The following is a 20,088-nucleotide window of genomic DNA, read 5'->3' on the forward strand; positions in this document are numbered from 1 at the left end:
ATATATATATATTATTTATTATGTATCTATATATATATATATATATGTATATATACATATATACATATATATATATATATATATATATATATATATATATATATATATATATATATATATATGAGAATTTGTATTTGTTTCAAGTATGTGAAAAATAATATTGTACCTGCATAGGCTATGCTGTGATTTTTTTAAGATTAACTCGCTGTATGTATTTTTTTTTATTGTTGTTTATGTTGATTGGGTCGTTATCCAAAATTTTGAATTATGATCTATTTTTTTTATTGTTGTTTTATATGAATATTTTTAAAAAGAATATCTTAGTCACTTTCTCATGTTGCCATTCATATTCAAAAGTAGATTTTATAGTGAAATTTGAGTTTAGACACATTTTTCCAAAAATGTTTGAGCCATTTTGGCTTCGTGCTGTCTCACCTTCTCTACTTATGTTATAAGGTGTTCCTAGAGTGGTTGTGGTTCTCTGATGTTTTCAATTGTTTCTGTAATATTTTTTCCTTGCCATCAATTACAATTTACTCATGGTAAAAACCTCATCACTAATTAAATCCCCAGTTACCGCATAGGTATTATTGGTGCCTTGTTTTCTTAACTTGTTATTCGTAACGACATATCGTCAAACTTATTTCCAGAATCTTATATATGTGATGTGTAAAAGAAGTATGTCCTCCGGTTATGGATCATTCGTGTTTTTTTTTTTTTTTTTTTTTTTTTTTTACAACATGAGATTGTGGCTTCATCTGTACGTCTAAAACCATTGATATTTTAAGGCTTAGGAATGTGTGTTTGTGTGTGTGTGTTTCTGTAAGCGAGGAGGTTGACCTCTCACCCACCACCCGCACCATTTCCTTCCTGTTCACCCTATCACCCACCACTCTATTTCTTCCCTGTTTCACCAGTATTCACACCTCCTCTTAATCCCAAGAGTCTTGCTCCTCTCAAATCATCTGTATTCATTGTCTTGTAATATTATAACTTGATTTAATGTCAGTGAACACAGTTGATATACTGTATAAATTTGTATATATATTATATATAGATATTAATGTGTATGTATATATATATATATAATGTATATATACATATATATGTATGTCTGTATGTTCTGTAGGAAGAGGTGCTCCACCGGTATATATTGCGTATAATAATTAGGTTTCATTGTTCTTATAAGTCATAGGCTTCATGAATGTAGAGCTACGGCTTTATATTTTCTAGTTCATAAAAAAGGTTTTTGTTATTTCTGTCTTTCAAGTATTTACTCTTTATAAGTTATAAAGGTGTAGTAATGTATGTATGTATATGTATATATATATATATATATATATATATATATATATATATATATATATATATATATATACACAGGCAGTCCCCTTGGGTTACAACAGGGGTTCCGTTGTTGAGACGCGTTGTCACCTGAAAATCGTCGTAAGCCGGAACATCACCAAATATCCTATGAAAAGCTTACTTTTTAATGCTTTGGGTGCATTGAAAACTATGTAAACTGCATTCTTATTGCATTTTGCAGAAAATAGCTTTCAAATATTGATTATTTTGCATTTTTGGTGTCATATTTCTTCTGCCAGATGAGTGTTGTAGGCGTCGTAACCCTGGAACGTGTCGTAACCCTGGAAATAATTTCTGATGAATATAATTGAAAGCTGATCCCGTCGTAACCCGGGGACTGCCTGTGTATATATATATATATATATATATATATATATATATGTGTGTGTGTGTGTGTGTGTGTGTGTGTGTGTGTATTGTATGTACTTTACCGAAATATATTAGTCAGCCAGAAACAAATTATATAGTCTATAATTTCTTTCATTTGCAAGTTACCACTTTTTCTCAATCTTTGCTTGCAGCCCAAATGATGAAGTGTCACCCATTTGTCCTCTTTGTCTTTATACTAAATTAAAAGTCTACAAAGCCATGCATCTGGCCAGCCACAGTCAGCTGTGGATCATAGAAACTGTATTTGCTTATGTACCTTGCTTATTTACTTACACAACACGGTTATTTGGGCTGCTCCTCTTAAATAGCATTGCTAATCACCGTTTTCAGAATCGGTACCTATTTCCAAATACTACGACGTTATTTCACGATTTAAAAGGATATTTTCGGTACTTTGAGCACTTCAGCACGTTCATATACAGAATGATTTGTTAATAGCTACATTAATTTTTTTAAATATCCTTTTAAAATTATTGAAATATCACGTAGTAGAGCACAGTTCCAAAGTAGCAAATTAAATTGAGCTAAAATTTGTCAGAACGAACAAGATTTGCTGGCAGCCGAACAAAACATAGAACATTTCATTGGTAATTAAGGAAATGTTTGAAAAACCATCCCTTACTAATTAATGGTTACTGTATTATGAAAACGATATATATATAGAGGGCAACACGTTAGAGTCATCCGGAAGAGCTCTCCAGAATAATGTGGCTACAGTTCCCATGTGAACAAGTCCTAATTTCTGTAGTCTGCCAATATCTTCTTAATTAGTTATACTTGAGATATGATTTCCGTATATATCTTAGAAATGAGTGAATAACATTATTTATATTATTCACAATTTATCTGATAATAGGTTTATAAGTGATGTACACCTACAAATATTTCAGCTGACAAGTTCCCTCTCCTGTGTAAGTTTGTATAGACAAATGCCCCATCTGCCTTTAAAGAGGTCGGTGGTGGTGCAAGAGTGACGCTCATGTGTAAAAAGCATTTTTTCATATTTCTAATGTTCAGTATACTTTGTTTCCGTGCAGTTTCAAGGTAATCAAAAACCCTTTGAGACATTTTCATTTTATTATCTAATGAGACAACTCTAGCACCATTAATCTATGCATATCACTTTCATACAAATAAACTAGTTAACACTTAAAAAAAAAAAAAACATGCAATCCCGAGAAGTGTTCTGGATTTCCCTCCCATGAAACGAAATCCATTGCTGGTAACACCTCAAGAAAAAATAATGTTTCCTTCAAGAACATCTTGTATTGACAATAAGACTCGGAATTTAAATAACTCATAATCAGTGGCCTGTGTCGGAGAGCCCGTCATGTAAGATTTCAGTCCATATCTATTTATGCGATGGGATCGTGATAGATATTGTATTTTTTGTGCGTCCGTTACGTGAAAATTGAAAGGATGCCGTGTAAATAAGAACGTCAGGGAGAAGGGTTGTCATTGCAACCAGTGATTTCTTTAGCTTAATGGATGATTCCCATTTACTGAATGTATTTTTATGACCCAAGTACCTGATACAAGAGCTTCATATACTTTCTGAAAGTGTTCAGTGTTTGCTTTATTCATTAGTCTTGACGTATTGCTGACTTTTAACACCAAAGTTGTTCAGAATAAGTCAACGTTTTTGGCATCGTGACCTGAGATTCAAACAGATAGACGACTTGCTATGAAATAGTTTAAGTTCTGGATACCATCATGATAGTTTTAAAATGTAATTCAATATACGAAGGGTTTTGAAGGAAATTATATCTTTTTCAATAGTGTATTCGGGATAAACCTTATTTCGATTTACCGTTCTGTTAGTGTAACCCCAAGATTTCCTCGCATAGAAAAAAATGACTTATTCCAGCAATAGCTCTCCAGTGACTTGGGTTCGAAGACTTTGATTGGCAGATTTTATCGGAAGAGACGGCTTCAAGTTGCTGGATAAACCTGAACATTTGAGGGGAAAAATATTACAAAAAGTTATGGTTACGATGTTGAGTTTCAAAGCTGAATATTTCAGCTTGCTGCGGACGGTTTTCATAAATCTGGTCTCCTTTTCGACACTTTTGATGATAAAAGCGCATCTTCGTGTAAATAAATGAAACTAGAGAACGATGTGTTCCTCTCAAACGTCTCATAGTTCTTCTTAAGTTATCCGAATGATTTATTCAGTGAATCGTACCCGTTACGAAAACTGGAAGAGGAATTCTGTCCATTAAGCTTAGATTTTTAAGTGTTTGTGATTCTGGATTTTACTTTGAAATTTTGAGATAAATTAGTGCATGACCGGGATTTTTGTGCTTGTGCACATTTGTTCTTTTATTTAAAAAATGGAAGTAAATCCTTTGCTGATGCTGACAAAATAGCTCATAAAAGTAATTCATGCCATGTTCTGTGTCAGATTCAAATACATGTAAAATAAATAAATTATGATGCCCCACTTGTCGTCTGTTAAAAAAAGTTCAGTCGACAGTCTTCTTGCTTAAACACTGCTGATGACCTCACCAACAAAGAGACCTAGACTGCAGAATCAACAGATGACGAGAGCATAAATGGAACTTCGAATTGTCACACTCCTCCCGCGTGTCTTATTTACACGGTCAAATTTAATAGTCATTCCTTGGGTAACGCCGAATCGCTTTTACCTCGGACGTAGATTTTAGTTGCCTTGTTCCCTAAAACTCGGTCTAGAAGCGATGTCTTGTTCCTCTTCCTGACGTTTTGCACTTCCTTGAAGACCTCGTGGAAGGCGTTGGCCACCTGCAGCACCTGCTCGGACGCTGCCACTTCGCTGAAGTAGCACTCCAGGTCCTTGGCCAAGATCTCACCTGGGGAAGAGCATAGGACGTAGGACCTGTTATTAGTGCATTGTTTTTGTTATTTTAAGTTTGAGTCCAACTACCCATAAATGATTTTATTTTACATATACAATTATATAAATATATATATATATATATATAATATATATATATATATATATATATATATATATATATACACGTGCATATATATACATATACATAATTGGAGGTTCTCTTTGTGATTTTCTGTGTGAGATGTGGTTTAAACATTGTTTTTATGTGGAGGAGACAGGCATATTTTAAGAATTTGTTTACGACTGTGCATCCATTTCACATCGAAGACATGTGAGTGTCAGTAAAAGTTTGATCTTCGTTTATGGTGTATAATAACGTTATTGGTATTAATTAAAACAACTTATATCACTTGAGGCCTCATGTTTTGTATATATCCCGCCCAGCCCTTCACTCCTACCCCGTAGGGGTGTAGTGCCGTCAGTGCACCTCACGCGCGGCGCACCGTAGGCATTAACTTAAGGTTCTTTGCAACGCCCCTTCTGACCCCCGGCTGCAATCCCGTTCATTCCTTTTACTGTACCTCCATTCATATTCTCTTTCCTCCAACTTACTGTCCACCCTCTTCTAACAATATCATAGTGCAGCTGCGAGGTTTTCCTCCTATTACACCTTGGTTATCTTTATATTTTCCTTTCAGCGCTGAATGACCTGAGATGTCTCAGCGCTTGGCCTCTGGCCTATAGTTGTATATTCTCTCTCCCTTCACTCTCAGCAACAGGTGGAGAGAGACCGCACAGCACCTCTTAACCACCTCTGAGCTTAACTTGAGACAAAGTATTCCTCATCAAGTCCCGCTGCTGCTTTCTCGTCTCTCTTTGTGCCACCTGCTTCGACCGCGCTTCCTTTTACGATATTTGCACGCAAACCTGCAACAGTGACTGCATGTATCCCAGCGTCAAGTGGAAAAGAGATATATTGAATTACTTAAGCCATTGAATCCCGTAAGGGGGTAGTGCTATCAGTGGACCTCATGTAGTGAACTGTGGGCATTGCTTAAGGTTCCTTGCAGCGTGCCCTCGGCCCCTAGCTGCAACCGCTTTCGCTCCTTTTACTGCTCCTCATTTCATTTTCTCTCTCTTCATCTTACTTACCGCCCTTTCATAACACTTGATTTATAATGCAACTGCTAAGAGGTTTTCCTCCTGTTACACCTATCCAACCTTTTAATGTCAATTTTTATTTCATCGCTTGAATGATCTCATAGGTCCCAGTGCTTGGCCTATGGCCTAAATTCTATATTCGACTCAACTTTATTCTGTATGAAAGAGAATAGAGATCGAATGAGCGGATGTTGATAAACCCTGGTGCGGCTGTGGGTGGTGACCCTTCCCCGGTTGCATTTTGGTATCGGGTGATTCTGGAAGTTTGTTTAGACGCTGACGTATTTACTGTGAGCCATCACAAACCTGAGTTATTTTACGTGGAAACTGAGTACCTGGAAAATGGAGTGGACAGTGTGTGTGTGTGTGTACTTATTTTTAGCATTTGTTTTTACATTAGATGTGATTGCTTATTCGCTTTTTTACTTGTAATCTAGTTATAGGACTGGTATTCTCATTCTGTTTTCAGTCTAGGGGATTTTATTAAGGGGGTTTCAGAAATTCCTTTCATGTGACTAATCGAAGGTTACAGTGGCCGAATTCTCAGTGTTTTTTTTTTTTTTTTAGGAAATAATGTTGCAGGTTATACTTACATTAGAATAATTAAGTATTCAAGAGGTGCTTTTATATGGTTTCAGTGCTTGAGTACATAAGTAAAGCAAATTAAAAACCATCTTTTAGTAAATAAGAAAAATGTATTATCATTACTTTCTAAGCATCTATTACTTTGTAATATGTTCTCTCGTAGTTAAGCTTTAATGTATTTGTGATTTTTAGCATAAAGTACAAATACAGCATTATGCATGATAAGGTTAGCTGTAGCAGTGCCCCACTAAGTGGGAGACGCTATCAGTATCCGAAAGCATGCTTTTTATATCAAAATTACGCCTTGTAGTTGTGATTTTTAGTATTAAATACTGTACAAATATAACCAAAAAAAATAAAGGCTATAGCAAAGAAAATTTGAGTGACAGAGCATCACAAGCTTTCCTTTCATAATCCTCATTTGACCTTGAGAGCTCCGAAGTATGTATAACTCGGAGTGGTGGTATGCGAGATTGAAATACCCACCGCTCTGCTCATTACACAGACATTATTGGGGCAATGTTGTCAAACTTGAAGGGAAGTACCCGATTATTTTTAGACCCCTTTTTTGCCTTGGGTTAATATTGCCAAGTTTATTTTGCTGTTTGACGTCTCTCTCTCTCTCTCTCTCTCTCTCTCTCGTTCTTTCCTCTCTCACTCCATCATCTCTCTCTCTCTCTCTCTCTCTCTCTCTCTGCCCATCTGCCTTGCTTTCTATTTTCGTGTTTTAAGTAATGGTCGTTTTCGGCAATTCGTCTTTTTCCCCGCGTTTTTGTGATGTCACAGTAACAGTGGAAACTCATTCTCTCACTTAACATTGACTCCGATGCACAGACGTCCGACTTCTTACATTTGCAGGGGAGCAAGAGAGATCCTCCAATATGGCAAATGCATTAAAAATGACTATATATATCGTTTATCACACGCCGGTGTCCCATAATGTAGGACCTTATCAAGTATTACCCGGCTTTTCTAAATATGATGATTCTGGTGTTCTCTAAATATGGAATGAGGAGGTTGACGCGATTCAGTTTTGAAAAACGAGGAAACTGCGATTTACTTCAAAAAGTCAAATAAGCTTGATGCGTGCTACGGTTGGACTGTTCACATAGTCTATTAGCGCCAATAACTCAGGCTCTTTGGCGCCATTAATGCCTTCGTATTTTGATCTTAACGACTCTTGAGAGGTGCTGGAAAGAAGGAAAAAAAAAAGGGGGGAGGGCCAACCCTTTCCCGGATGCGAATACCACTTCTTCAACCACATTCTTTTAAGTACAAATAAATTATAGTCAACATTGTTTGGGTCGTTAATGAGCATAGTCATTGGACCTCTGGGTGTTACAATAATATTGTTTACTTCAAACTCCATCATTAAGTGCAGATGCAAAACGAAAACGTTGGAATGTTTTGCATATTTTTTTTCTTACAAGTTTTATATATATATATATAATATATATATATATATATATATAATATTATATATATATATATATATATAAAGATATATATATACATACACATATATAACTTGTATCGCAACCAGATATTTATACATGAAGACTTGTAAGAAAGGAGAGAGAAAAAAAAAATGCAAATCACTCCAACGTTTTCGTTGCAACTGCACTTGATGGAGTTTGAAGTAAACAATATTACGGTATTAACTGGAGTTCCATTAACTATACGTATATATATATATATATATATATATATATATATATACAGGCGGTCCCCGGGTTACGACGGTTCCGGCTTACGACGTTCCGAGGTTACGACGCTTTTTCTTAAATATTCAATGGAAAAATCCGTCCTGGGTTACGACGCTTGTTCCGAGGTTACGACGCTGACGCTTCCGACGCTCCGAGTTAACGACGCTTTTTAAAAAACTCATACTATGATAAAAATCCTTTATAGTTTAGCACAGTATATTAATAAAAATAAGTTTCTGGTTAGATTACAACAAAAATTTTGAGGTTATGATGATTTTCGACACTTTTTATGTCGTATTTTTCTATGATTTTTAATGACGCCTCATATGCGGAACTAGTTTCCGAGCGAATGAATACATACTAGCTTGCGGTGCGCAAAGTTTACATATAACAGTCCAAAACCACAAATAATGAAAAAAATCATTGCTTGTTTCCAGTAATAATAACAAAACGAAGTTTCTGGTTAGATTACAACGAGCTTACCTTACAGACCTTACATCTTGTTCGGGTTGCCCCAGGTCCCTCAGTGTGAGGCACCTCTAATGTCTACCAGAGAGTTGCTAGTACATCTTCCGGTATATTTTGCATCTTCCAATCTTGGATGGTCTGGGATGCAGTTTAGATATTTGTCGAGCTTATTCTTAAACACATCTACGCTCACTCCTGATATATTCCTCAGATGAGCTGGCAACGCATTGAATAGGCGCTGCATTATCGATGCTGGTGCGTAGTGGATTAATGTCCTGGTGTGCTTTCCTTATTTTTCCTGGTATAGTTTTGGGCACTATTAATCTACCTCTGCTTGCTCTTTCTGATATTTTTAGTTCCATGATATTTTCTGCTATTCCTTCTATCTGTTTCCATGCCTGAATTATCATGTAGCGTTCTCTTCTCCTTTCTAGACTATATAATTTTATGAATTGTAGTCTTTCCCAGTAGTCTAGGTCCTTAACTTCTTCTATTCTAGCTGTAAAGGACCTTTGTACACTCTCTATTTGTGCAATATCCTTTTGATAGTGTACCATATCATATTGCAATATTCAAGTGGACTACGAACATATGTTTTATAAAGCATAATCATGTGTTCAGCTTTTCTTGTTTTGAAGTGCCGTAACAACATTCCCATTTTTGCTTTACATTTTGCCAACAGAGTTGCTATTTGATCATTGCATAACCATGTTCCTTATCATCACACCAAGGTCTTTAACTGCTTCCTTATTTGTGATGGTCTCATTATTAGGTCCCTTATATGCATATAGCTTTCTTTCTCTGTCTCCATAATTTATTGATTCAAATTTATCAGAGTTAAATACCATCCTATTTACCTCTGCCCAATCATATACTTTGTTAAGGTCTCTTTGTAGAGCGTTCCTATCTTCATCACAAGTAATTTCTCTACTTATTCTTGTGTCATCTCGAAACTACTCACTACCGAATCCTTAACATTATTGTCTATGTCTTCAATCATAATAACAAACAGTATTGCAGCTAACACCGTACCTTGCGGCACACCGGATATTACCTTGGCTTCATCCGATTTCTCGTCGTTTGCAATAACTATCTGTTTTCTGTTGTGTAAAAATTCTTTTAACCATCTTCCTACTTTATCACGATATTGTGTTTTCTAATTTTCTTCGCTAATATATTATGGTCTACTTTATCAAAAGCTTTTGCAAAGTCTAAATAAACCACATCTGTTTTCATTTCCGCTTTTCATTCATATTTTTGAATATGTTTTCACGGTGGACTAACAGTTGGGTTTGTGTACTTTTTCCGGGTACGAAACCATGTTGTCCTTTATTAAACAAATTATTTTTTATTAAATGTTTCATAATATTTTTCTTCATTACCCTTTCATACACTTTCATAATATGTGATGTTAGACTCACAGGCCTATAATTACTTGCCTCTAGTCTTGATCCACTTTTGAAAGTAGGGGTAATATATGCTAATTTTGTGCTCATCATATATCTTGCCTGTATCTACACTTTGTCTTAATAATATTGCAAGTGGCTTTGCGATAGAATGAACTACTTTCTTTAACAAAATAGCAGGAATTCCATCAGGCCCTGCAGCAGCTCCATTTTTAATTTCATTAATAGCCTGCACAATATCAGCTTCATTAATATCTATGTCAGCTAAATATTCACTATTTTTCATCCCTTACTTTCTATATCATTATCTTCATTATCTATTCTAGGGGTGAATTCTCTCTTATATCGTTCTGCCAGTATGTTTGCAATTTCCTTTTTTTTCATTCGTTAATCTCCCTTCAATTCTCAGAGGGCCTATTTCTATTCTTCTTTTATTCATCTTCTTCGCATATGAGTATAATAGTTTGTTTTGCTTGATATTTAATAGGGTTTTTTCTTCCAAGTCCGTTTTTCATTTTCTTTTGATTGTATAATCTTTTGTTCTGCATTTTTCTATCTTACTTTTTAGTTCTATAACTTTCCATGCATTTTTTTCTTTTGCAAGACCTTTTTTCCACTTTCTGATTTTCTGGAACAAGATCCTTCTGTCTCTTGGTATGCATGAATGATGTTTACTTTTCTTCTTCGGTATATATTTTCCACTATTATCTCCAATATTTTATATAATATCTCCGTATTTACCCTTATGTCATCACTTACGAAAATGTTATCCCAATCTTTGTTTAATTCTTCATTAATTTCTGACCATTTTATATTTTTACTGTAGAAGTTGTATTTTCCATATCCTTCCCACTTTTTCATTTCTTGCTTATCTCTATTTTCACTTGCTTTGGAATGAACTGTTAATTCTATGACATTATGGTCTGAAATACTCGCATTATAAACTATTATTTCTTTAACATAATTGATCTCGTTCACAAATACTAGGTCTAAAGTATTTTCCTTTCTTGTTGGCAGGTGATTTATTTGTTGAATGTTGGTAATTCTAGTAGCATATCTAATAGCTTTTCAAATTGCCTCTTATCTTCTGCACTACTATTACTCTCTTTTTATATGTATAAGTACAACCACAATCTCCTATTCGTTCTTTCCATTTCTACGAAAGGAAAGTTGAAGTCAACCAGATAGGAAGAATAGTCCAGTCCTTGTGATTTTCTACATATATCATCCAATTTTTCAATTATTAAGTCAAACTCTTTAGTATTAGGAGGTCTATATATTACTATGTTCATCAATTTTTCAGATTCAAATTCTACCGCTATTAGTTCACATTCTGAGTTACTATATTCTCATATATTTTCCTTGTTTTTTGTCTTTCCCATATATTGCGGTTCCCCCTTGATTCCTATTTTTCTATCTGATCTATAAGTTTGGAACCCTTTTATTTGATCATCATTCCCAGTCTCTTGGGAATACCAGGTTTCACTTATATTCATTATATCTATTTTCTTTTCATTTTTGGGCGTTAGTTTCTTCTAAGTACTCTATTTTTCTTTTTGAGTTACTCGTAACTAAACCCTGCGCATTCATCACTATGATGGTTTGCGTGTTTTCTCCTTCATTTAATACTGGTAGTAATAAGGATTTTCCCATGTCTCTTTCCTGTTCTGGTATGTTGTTCTTTTTTCATTTCCAGAAATTCTGACATTAAAAAATCCAACTTTTCCATAATATTTGATCTTCCTTCATCATAATTATTAATTTTGTGTCTGAATCTGCAATTTTCTCCGTTTCTGCAATATCCTCTTGCATAATAAATACAGTTATTATCTCTTGAGTAGAATTTCGGAGCTGATGCTTTGAAATTTTTTTGCTTGCCACCTCTGCATATCTCATTGGTGGTTTGCTTTTCTCTTTTACCTGATATTCTTGATTTCTTCTCTTTATTTGTTTCTTTCTTATTTTGGATTTTATTACTTGGTTGGTTATTTATTTGATTATGATTCATGGCTACAGGGTGCATATATTTGCATTTTTTGTCGAACTTACATCCTTTTCCTTCTTTTAGGTTTTTACATATTTTTGGATGCAGATCTCTGCAATCATCCCATATCCATCTAAGTATGCACATTTACCATATATTTCATAGTTTTGACATATCTTAGGATGTTTGTAGTAACTCTTTCTCCAAATCTGCAATTCCCTCTTTTCAAAAGGTTGCAGATTTTGTCTTTCTTGTCTATTTTTTCCTCTTTCCCGTCATTGTATAGATCTGGGTAGAGCCTCTTCGGGATTTGCTTTTCTGTTGTCATATCGTAATTTATTTCTTCGTAGGTATGCTGCTTTATTGCCTCATATGTAGTATCAATGAGTATCTCTGCATCCATACTTTTATCTTGTTTCTTTGTTTTCCTTATTTTTTTTCTGTCATTTCATTTTGTTTACTTCTCTTCCGTTTTCCTCTTCTTCTTTTTCTTCTTCTTCTTCCTCTTCCTCTTCTTCTTCATCCTCAACTATTTGTACATTCAATCTTGATTTAATAACATTGTCTATCCATGATAGACATGTTGAACAAAAAATTCTTGTATCTTTTCTCAAATCTTGTATACCTCAGCACACTGTGGATGGGTCGGAATGTTGCATGCAGCACATTTTCTGATTAGGTTTTGTGGATTGACTATGCTATACCAAACCTTACACAGTTTGCATGCTTTTGGCATTCTTTTTCCTAATGCATCAATTAGGATATTCACAAGATTCACCCTTATTCATTTCTTTGTCGGAATATGTTGGTTTATGTATATTTTCTTTATGAGTCTCTTGACCACTTGGATTTTATTTGGAACTTCTTCAATTATTTTCAAGATGTTTTCATTAGATTTGTTCCAGTTTGAAGGATTATATCCTTCTAATATATCTATGAATGCTTTTGTATCTTTTTGGTTAGGACTGTTGCTGATTTCATAGATGAGAAATGCCAGTTCCCTTCCTGCTACCTCATCGTATTGCGAATCTGCTAAACACGCCAAATTACGCCACCTCTTCCCGCAGTTGGAACTTACTGCCATCTTGTTCTGATTTATAGTATTACACTTGATAAACTAACTTAGAAGACGCTTTATCCTACTATTTTCACACTAATCTTATCACCGATAGTTCACGAACACTTCTAGATATTTCTCAAATTCAAGTCGTATGTTAAACTTGTGATATCTGTTGATTATTGTGACTTCACGCGGGTACGTCTCACCAAGCAAGATGGCTACTACGAGAGAGAGAGAGAGAGAGAGAGAGAGAGAGAGAGAGAGAGAGAGAGAGAGAGAGAGAGAGAGAGGTGTCTTCCGACGCTCCAAGTTAAGGACAGAGAAGTGTTCGTTTCGTTAAACGGCCTCTGACTCATGCCAGTAAATGTTTTGTTGATACTAATAATATAAGCCTATTTAAAGTAATGGTCGTTTCGGCAATTCGTCTTTTTCCCCGCGTTTTTGTGATGTCACAGTAACAGTGGAAACTCATTTCTCTCACTTAACATTGACTCCGATGCACAGACGTCCGACTTCTTACATTTGCAGGGGAGCAAGAGAGATCCTCCAATATGGCAAATGCATTAAAAATGACTATATATATCGTTTATCACACGCCGGTGTCCCATAATGTAGGACCTTATCAAGTATTACCCGGCTTTTCTAAATATGATGATTCTGGTGTTCTCTAAATATGGAATGAGGAGGTTGACGCGATTCAGTTTTGAAAAAACGAGGAAACTGCGATTTACTTCAAAAAGTCAAATAAGCTTGATGCATGCTACGGTTGGACTGTTCACATAGTCTATTAGCGCCAATAACTCAGGCTCTTTGGCGCCATTAATGCCTTCGTATTTTGATCTTAACGACTCTTGAGAGGTGCTGGAAAGAAGGAAAAAAAAAAAAGGGGGAGGGCCAACCCTTTCCCGGATGCGAATACCACTTCTTCAACCACATTCTTTTAAGTACAAATAAATTATAGTCAACATTGTTTGGGTCGTTAATGAGCATAGTCATTGGACCTCTGGGTGTTACAATAATATTGTTTACTTCAAACTCCATCATTAAGTGCAGATGCAAAACGAAAACGTTGGAATGTTTTGCATATTTTTTTTTCTTACAAGTTTTTATATATATTTATATATATATATAATATATTATATATATATATATATATATATATTATATATATATATATATAATTATATGATATATACATACACATATATAACTTGTATCGCAACCAGATATTTATACATGAAGACTTGTAAGAAAGGAGAGAAAAAAAAAATGCAAATCACTCCAACGTTTTCGTTGCAACTGCACTTGATGGAGTTTGAAGTAAACAATATTACGGTATTAACTGGAGTTCCATTAACTATACGTATATATATATATATATATATATATATATATTATATATATATCTTATATATATATATATATATAGGCGGGTCCCCGGGGTTACGACGGTTTCCGGCTTTACGACGTTCCGAGGTTACAACGCTTTTTTCTTAAATATTCAATGGAAAAATCCGTCCTGGGTTACGACGCTTGTTCCCCGAGGTTACGACGCTGACGCTTCCGACGCTCCGAGTTAACGACGCTTTTAAAAAACTCATACTATGATAAAAATCCTTTATAGTTTAGCACAGTATATAATAAAAATAAGTTTTCTGGTTAGATTACAACAAAAATTTGAGGTTATGATGATTTTCGCACACTTTTGTTATTGTCGTAATTTTTTCTACTGAGTTTTTTAATGACGCCTCATATGCGGAACTAGTTTTCCGAGCGAATGAATACTACTAGCTTGCGGTGCGCAAAGTTTACATATAACAGTCCAAACCACAAATAATGAAAAAAATCATTGCTTGTTTCCAGTAATAATACAAAACGAAGTTTCTGGTTAGATTACAACGATAGAGAGAGAGAGAGAGAGAGAGAGAGAGAGAGAGAGAGAGAGAGAGGTGTCTTCCGACGCTCCGAGTTAAGGACAGAGAAGTGTTCGTTTCGTTAAACGGCCTCTGACTCATGCCAGTAAATGTTTTGTTGATACTAATAATATAAGCCTATTTAAAGATACGTTTACTTTAATTAGTCTATATGATACGTAAATAGTAATCAACTGTTCTTGTAGCCCTCAAGATTTGGCAAAATCGAAGTATCCAAGAGAGACATTATCCAGTACACTGGAACTTTGACATACGAATTTAATTTGTTCAGTTACCATCGTCGTATATCAAAACAGTTGTATCTCTCAAAGCATTTTTCCCATTTAAAATTAATGTAATATGTATTAATCCGTTCTAGCGGTATGAAACCACACCTAAACACAGCTAAATTACATATAATATACACAATTTATACACAAATAAAACGATTAATAACACACATAATGATAAAATAACAGCAATGTGATAAATGATAATAAATGTTAATAAAATCAATTAAAAAAAAGAAAGGAATTTTACTTACCACAACGAAAGATGACGTGAGGCCAGCAGGGGGAGGAGGTAGGGAAGGGTGGCAGGGAACGATTTGTTGTTCTCTTTTTATTTACGTATGTACACTAATAACTACGTAATAAACACAAATGAAATAACATTGCTAAACTAATTTTTATTTTTTTATTTTAATCAGTTTGTAGTTTTTAGAAATAATGGTGATGCCTTGGAAGGTTTTATGCTTTGCTATAATTTCATGTTTTGCTTCCATCGAAATAATTTTCTTGGGTTTTTTCTTATCACCTGCTTTGTCTTTAGCTTTGAGACCCATGGTTAATAATAAAATAGCCAAATAACACGAAAAATAGGCGCAAATACAACGAACTAAACAACGACGTGTTAACATGCAGCACAACAAACAAACAGACTGAACGCCATTTATCGGTCGCCTATACAACTAACACTCATCGCAAAATCGTATCTCAAATATTTCGTTGTATATCAAAGCTTATATTTTCGCAAATTTTCTGTTGTATCTCAAAACATTCGTATATTAGGGCAATCGTATGTCAAAGTTCCAGTGTAATTAGAGAGAGAGAGAGAGAGAGAGACGCCTTGGCAACAATGGTCACCGTCTCGGGGATTGACGGGGATTGACGTAACATTTATTTTCTGAACAGATAGGACAGAGAGTGTTCGTTTTCATTTAAACGGCCTCTGACTCATAGCAGGAAATGTTTTGTTGATACTAATATATAAGCCTATTTAAAGATACGTTTACTTTAATTAGTCTATATGATACTAAATAGTAATCAGCTGTTCTTGTAGCCCTCAAGATTTGGCAAAATCACTCCAGGTTGTACATAAAAACTTCAAGAATGTAGTGTCACCAGAGGATTACAATAGCTTTTACCTTCAAGAACCAGCATTCTTTTATGAAAATAACTCCAGGTTGTACATAAAACTACAGGAAACAACATGTAGTGTAACCAAAGGATTACAAGTAAGGTTTTTATAACTTTTTGTTTTATTAGTTTAAGACATATTCCAAGCGTCGTTCCGGTTCTTACGACGATTTTCGGCTTACGACGCGTCTCAAGAACGGAACCCCCGTCGTAACCCGGGGACTGCCTGTATATATATAAATATATATACGCCTTAGAGGGTTAGTGGCACCAGTGCGCCTCATACTGTAAGCATAAGTTAAGGTTCTTAGCTGCATCCCTTCTGCCCCTAGCTGCAACCCCATTCATTCCTTTTACTGTACTTCCATTCATATTCTGTCTCTTCCATCTTACTTTCCGCCTTCTCCTGATAATTGTTTCGTGGTGTGAGTGCAAGGTTTTCTTCCTGTTACATTTTTAAAACCTTTTCACTCTCAGTTTCTCTTTTAGCGCTCAATGACTTCATTGGTCCCAGTGCTTGGCATTTGGCTTAAATTTTATATTCCATTCCTATCATATATATGTGTGTGTGTGTGTTGGTGTATTATATATAATTGTAATTGCCACAATGCCGTCTTAACTTCTCGAAGTCGTCCCACTTTTTGGATAAGCTTGTAACTTCAAGCCTTACATCCAAATTGAACCCACATCAGTTCCAGCTACCGGACATCAGAATTGCTTTATGATTCTTGCATTTGGATCTAAGGCTTTGTAGTGACGAGCGTATCCAAAAAAGTGTGACCGATTCGAGAAGTTATTACATACGTATCTGGTAAAAATGGATCTGTAGATTCTACACATATATGTTTTTAATGTGCATTATATATATATATATATATATAGACTATATATATATATATATATATATATCTATATATATATATAAGGCTAAGGCCAAAGGCCATGCAATGGGGCTTATTTGATCATTCAGTGATGAATGTATAATTGAGAGTAAATTGGTTTTAAAGTTGTTACAAGGAAAACCTTTGCAGTTGTACTATGTAACATTTGTTAAGAGAGGGTAGAAAGTAAGATGGAAGAAAGAGAACATGAACTGAGGTACAGTAAAAGGAATGAAAGGGGTTGCAAGTAGGAGCCGATGGGATGCTACAAAGAACCTTAACTAGCGCCTACAGTGTACCGCATGAGATCCACTGATGGTTCTTGCGATTCTTTTTATTTATATTTTTCAGGAAAGTTGCCATTTCCGGGAACATGATTATTGTTTGAGACCTGAGTGGTGGGAGAGTCCAATTTACGGTAATGGAGGACAGGGGCGTCATTTCAGATTTTTGTTTGGGGGGGAGGGGTGGCAAAGACGGTTTGGCGAGTGAAGCGAGCCTAATAAAGGGTTTTTTTTGCTATGAGCTATTTTATGTATTTTTTGAAGCCACATGAACAAGGTTTTTCAACAAAAACTATATACTCCAACTACTGTTTGTTTATATCATCATCACTGGTAGCTATTATAGGAGACAGACAAGGATCAAGAAACGCAATATTTTCGAGAAATTTAATATTTTTATGATTGCACATTTAAAAAGAAAACATGTTACTTCTTGGGGCTTGGAGGATGAGGGAGCCACGTTGAGGCTTGGGGCGTGGGGGCCAACTTCAGTCTGGTGGGAGGCAGTTGTCCCGACTCCAGCACCCCCCCCCCCCCCCCCCAAATTACGCCCCTGATGGAGGGACAGCCTTCGTCAGGAATCACAAGAATTTTACGATGGCAGCTTTTTATAAATTTACGTTTTTCATAACTTCTAATGTTGGTATCTGTTACGAGATTTTATTAACCGGATAATGTACTTTTTGGACAGATTATAATTTTTTTTTATCTTTATTTAATTAGAGTTGTAACTAATTATTGAAGAGCATGGCAAACGTGGCAAACGTTAACATCATTGCTCACTATAAGTATGAAGTATATTAGTATCATCATTGATCATTTTAGTTATGGATTTTTTTAAAGCACTGAGTCTCTCTGTAGGCAAGACTACCGCTTCTTGACTTAATGTTCATTTCAACGATTGGGCTAAATTACTGTGCATTGAAGGTAATGTGGGATTTGTTTTAGTCTCGATGGAGAAACAGGGTTATAAGAATTATCTGAAACACTTCAAAATAGTGATTTAAAGCTACTGACGAGCAGTCTTTAAAAGTAGTGGGAAGAAATAGAATAGTTATATACAGTTGTTATAGATGCAGATTGCATAACAGATAAAGACAAAATAAAAGTCCTCGAGTGTTACTTTGCACATGAAAAGAGATAAGAGAATACTAAATTGCGATCATTGCAAAGTATTTAATAATGTCATTATTGTGATAACTATTATCTTTGCTCGGACTATTCACTCAGAAAAGAGTTTGAAGACAAATTGCCAACTATATGTGGATATTGTATTTTAACTATAATCAAGTTTAAAGTCCTGAATGCAGTTTCCTACTTTACGTTTCTCATTGGTGGTATGGTAGGCGCCAATTATATAAAAACCCATCATGATTTTGTGACTGATGCAAACTCACCCTCTTCGGAAGACACCTGTCTCAGGTGCACCATGTCTGCCTTGTTTCCGAGCAACACCATGGGTGGTCCTAGGGTCGGAGAAACATCCCCGCCCACTCCTGCCGGGACGGGAGGCATGGGCGTGAGGGTTGTCGTCCCGCACAAACCCGAGCGACCTTTGCGTTCGCTTATGTGGAGTCTGACCCGCTTCACCCAGTTGAAGCTCTGGCGGTCTGTGATGGAGTAAACGAGAAGGAAGCCGTCAGCCCAGCTGATGGTCTCCTGCGACGGTAGAGCCTCCGTGTTCTGCAAGAGTGGAAGTTGATTACCAAGAGTAAATAACGTCATGAATGGCGCACTCGTAGCATTCACATTATTTGAAAAATGATTTTGATCTCAGCACTCACTAGCTACACCTGAGAAGTTAGGTGAACTCGGGCAGCTTCATAATAAACAATGCTATTTTAGGTTTCTGTTTTAAGGAAAGATCCAGTTAGTGTGAGGAAAGTAAAACTGTTAGCTGTATCTGGGCTACAGTGTGAGAAGATGGTGATAATGATAACTTTGTTCACAAGGAATTTGTGAGTACAGAGGAGGTATGCATAAAGTCCATGTTAAGCAAACCTACAGCTTGGTAAAGTAGATAAATATGAATGGGGTTCATACAAAACCAAAAGCTATAACAGCGGTAATGGAAATGAAAGCCAAATAGCAGACTGCAGAAAGTAAATATGTTATCTTTACAGACGCTTATTTCATTTACCGTAAAGGACTTTGCTCCGTTCTCATCCCGAGTTTTATACCCATCCATACCTTTTCAAGTTAGCCTCTCTTATATGAAGAGGATTTTTGTGATTCTCAATTTTATGGATGCAGTAAGTAAAAGGCCTACAGTCTATGGTCCATAGATTACCAGTTTTGACAAAAGATCTCGGCAAAAATAATTCTTGAGAAAGTCACCATGATTCTTGTAGGTTAGTATGTAACACTGAGGCAATATTGGTATATTTATATAATATTATTGCCCAGGGCATCTCTCATGATCATACAAAGCGAAATCACTACACAGTTTGGCTAAATAACAGGTTTGGACGATGACTGTGTAAAAAATTATCCTGCATGTATTAGGGTAATAATGTAATAGTAGAAATTGGGATGGCATCACAGAATACAACTGCCTCTTGTAAAATATCCTATCAGATAAATGGTTTTATAGATAACGCACAGACAATGCTATTAGCACTTGGTTTCAGAAAAAGTTCAGCAGCAGAC

General features: G+C 35.5%; 1 protein-coding gene across 3 annotated transcripts in view; it reads right to left on the bottom strand.

The window, feature by feature from the left end:
• Window positions 1-2,813: 2,813 nt before the first annotated feature.
• The window catches only part of LOC135218032 (ras-related and estrogen-regulated growth inhibitor-like), a 147,798-nt gene continuing 130,523 nt past the window's right edge, over window positions 2,814-20,088 (bottom strand). For all 3 annotated transcript variants that reach the window (XM_064254185.1, XM_064254192.1, XM_064254179.1), the window contains 2 exons: window positions 18,837-19,122; window positions 2,814-4,586 (listed from right to left, as the gene is read on the bottom strand). In XM_064254185.1, the coding sequence (XP_064110255.1) occupies window positions 4,372-4,586; window positions 18,837-19,122 (501 nt within the window). In that variant the 3' untranslated portion in view covers window positions 2,814-4,371. The remainder of the gene's footprint in view (window positions 4,587-18,836; window positions 19,123-20,088) is intronic.

The sequence above is a fragment of the Macrobrachium nipponense genome, chromosome 19 (genome assembly GCF_015104395.2).
Source record: "Macrobrachium nipponense isolate FS-2020 chromosome 19, ASM1510439v2, whole genome shotgun sequence".
Lineage (NCBI taxonomy): Eukaryota > Metazoa > Arthropoda > Malacostraca > Decapoda > Palaemonidae > Macrobrachium > Macrobrachium nipponense.